Source organism: Dendronephthya gigantea, unplaced genomic scaffold (assembly GCF_004324835.1).
Source record: "Dendronephthya gigantea isolate DGI-Jeju-01 unplaced genomic scaffold, DenGig_1.0 000231F, whole genome shotgun sequence".
NCBI lineage: Eukaryota > Metazoa > Cnidaria > Anthozoa > Malacalcyonacea > Nephtheidae > Dendronephthya > Dendronephthya gigantea.
In genome coordinates this window covers 2,152-5,338 of record NW_021163241.1, presented here as the reverse complement: position 1 = coordinate 5,338, position 3,187 = coordinate 2,152, and the positions used below count along the sequence as shown (strand labels likewise).

At 33.7% G+C, this 3,187-nt stretch overlaps 1 protein-coding gene across 1 annotated transcript; it reads right to left on the bottom strand.

The window, feature by feature from the left end:
• Positions 1-1,120: 1,120 nt before the first annotated feature.
• Positions 1,121-2,308, bottom strand: LOC114540367. The gene is made up of 5 exons (XM_028560561.1): positions 2,147-2,308; positions 1,965-2,053; positions 1,776-1,848; positions 1,212-1,436; positions 1,121-1,135 (listed from the first exon to the last, which is right to left on the bottom strand). Exons 1-5 carry the CDS (start codon positions 2,306-2,308, stop codon positions 1,121-1,123), a joined length of 564 nt encoding a protein of 187 aa, XP_028416362.1.
• Positions 2,309-3,187: the final 879 nt, after the last annotated feature.

Sequence of the window (3,187 nt, the reverse complement as noted above, 5' to 3'; positions counted from 1 at the left end):
AACTTATACGAATAACCAGAAATGTAACTAAAAATACTCTAAAACGGAGAAGTTAAAACTATACATATAACATCAAATAGTCTCTTCCACGGTTCAACATTCTTACCTGGCTCCCATCAATTTTCATCACCATCGTCCATCCTCCACCAGAACAACCTGAGACTGACGACATCTGACAATAGACGTTGATCACTTGATTTCGTCCAACGCTGATTTGGTAAACACCACTACCACGGTTGCTAGCAGATGTAATAACAAAATATCTGAGATGTGCATGAAGTTAGAACTAAAAGAGAACTGATATTTAGTTACAATACCTTTGACTCATCCATATTTGTTTGCACGATGAACGAGTCAGCACTTTTACATCTTAAAAGAACAACAAAAGATTACTATCCTATAAACGCCTTTTAAACCGTGATTATCCCGAATTCGTAACAATAAAAAGATTACCTTTAGTTACCCTTGCAAATTTAGTATTGGTCACGCGTTTGAAACTTTCTACTGCCCGTTTAAAACTTTCAAGTCTACCAATGACACCTTCAATCTTTTTATGAGATAAAAGTGAATATTAGGTTGCCAGAATATAACACTTTATGACATATGTTATTAATATCGACATTTATTCTGCATTCACAAAGAATAGTCTGGAATCTTTGCATCCATTTTGCATTAGATTGCATTGTTATTTTTCGACAAATCTTACCTCTTGTTGAGTTGCCAAAGCTTTCCACTGAGATCTTTCTTTGAGGTAAATCTTTTTGTCATCAGAGCTATAGGAGAGAAGACCTTCTATCTTTGGGAGTTCTTTCATTGATCGAGCATCAGGAACCACTGCAACCTGCAAAACATTTCCGGAAAATGACAAGAATTCCTGCCCAGACGGATGAAATAATGACCCTTTGCTAGATATCATGATTTGGGATTCCTCATTTGACAAGAGAAGATTAAATTAAATTTATACTGTTACAAAAAATTTACCCCATCATTAATTGTGACATCTTCATTATGGGAACACGGACCCTACATATAGAAGCAAAGAAAACAACATTAGAAGCGTGTTCATATGGATATTCATTGTGCAACATTGTAAACTCTGCATTATATAGTAACACAACATTCACTGGATGGAGAGCTATGGTGAATAATCTCATATCTGGAAAAGCTGTTATTGTGTTTCGTTTGCATTTCTCAAACCACAGATCACATACCTCTCTCTTTACTCCACCTTCCACACGCCATGTTTTCAATTTCCCTGCATTGTTTCTTTCTTTAAACTCCATGCATTTTTTCCAAACACGTTTTGGTAAAGATGGACGAATCCAAAACCAAACTGTGATATTGTCCTCTTCCTTCAAAACCGTCCCACCATTGATTGCTTGACATCTTGGAGCGCAGTAATCCTTCTTACTGTCAGGACCAAAACAAGCACAACACTGAAATGGAAAATATTTTCGTCTTTCAATACTGTAAAGGCCATGTTACACGGGCAATTTTTCTTGCAACTTGCAATGCAATTCTACTTTTGAGTACGAAAACTTTTTAAACGAAACTTTTATGTTTATTACACTTCATGCACTTTTCTTCTGCAGCACTCTTCACTAATTGACATCTCTTAGAAATACAATTGCATTGCAAGGTGCAAGAAAAATTGCACCGCGTAACATGGCCTTAAGTCTTGTTAGAGCTCTTTTATCGGATATACCTCTTTAGAGCTCTTTCAGAGCTCTTTTATCGTATAGAGCTCTTTTATCGTACTCTTTAATCGTATATACCTCTCCGTGATCACAGCCAATAAACGATGTTTGATTGTCCTGAATTCCGGAACGTTCAGACACAACACTGTAGCTATATAATGGAAGAAAAGTGAAGAAGTTCTATAGACTTTTAGCATTGCGTCATGGAGCCTGACTTTGGGATGGCTGAATAAATCAAACAAGACGAACATAATTATATATAATCACCTGTACGAGCCTGATGTATCGACATGATAATTAGGGGTATAGGCAAAACCATCCCTGCAAGCTTGTTTAAAACATCGGTTCATCTTATTCTGTTGGACAAAATGAGGTTAGTTTTGTTTCTTGTCGAAAGACCTCCATTAGTTGCATTTTTGGCATTGTTGAATATCAGTAATTTTACACACCCATCCTAGACCAGGCGCAATTGAAGCTCCAAATCGCGAACATTTGAAGTTTTTGGTTGGTATCTTTCCAGTCATGAGATCTTTAACGAAGGCAACTTCACCAATTCCTGGATATCGATGACTGCATCCTCCCTTGTGATATCGATGACTGCATCCTCCCATCTTCATGCATGTTACAAGAAATTCCACATGTGCCGCTGTCCATCTAAATCAAAGATTCATAAAAAGTGCCTGCAATATACTAAAACTCGTGCAAACTTACAACCTTTTAAATCTATATACTAGTGATAATAAGCAAAATTACAACCTTTTAAATCTATATACTAGTGATAATAAGCAAAATTACAACCTTTTAAATCTATATACTAGTGATAATAAGCAAACTTACAACCTTTTAAATCTATAAACTAGTGATAATAAGCAAACTTACAACCTTTTAAATCTATATACTAGTGATAATAAGCAAACTTACAACCTTTTAAATCTATAAACTAGTGATAATAAGCAAACTTACAACCTTTTAAATCTATATACTAGTGATAATAAGCAAAGTTACAACCTTTTAAATATATATACTAGTGATAATAAGCAAAGTTACAGCCTTTTAAATCTATATACTAGTGATAATAAGCAAAGTTACAACCTTTTAAATCTATATACTAGTGATAATAAGCAAAGTTACAACCTTTAAAATCTATATACTAGTGATAATAAGCAAAGTTACAACCTTTTAAATCTATATACTAGTGATAATAAGCAAAGTTACAACCTTTAAAATCTATATACTAGTGATAATAAGCAAAGTTACAGCCGTTTAAATCTTTATACTAGTGATAATAAGCAAAATTACAACCTTTTAAATCTATATACTAGTGATAATAAGCAAAGTTACAGCCGTTTAAATCTATATACTAGTGATAATAAGCAAAGTTACAACCTTTAAAATCTATATACTAGTGATAATAAGCAAAGTTACAACCTTTTAAATCTATATACTAGTGATAATAAGCAAAGTTACAGCCTTTTAAATCTATATACTAG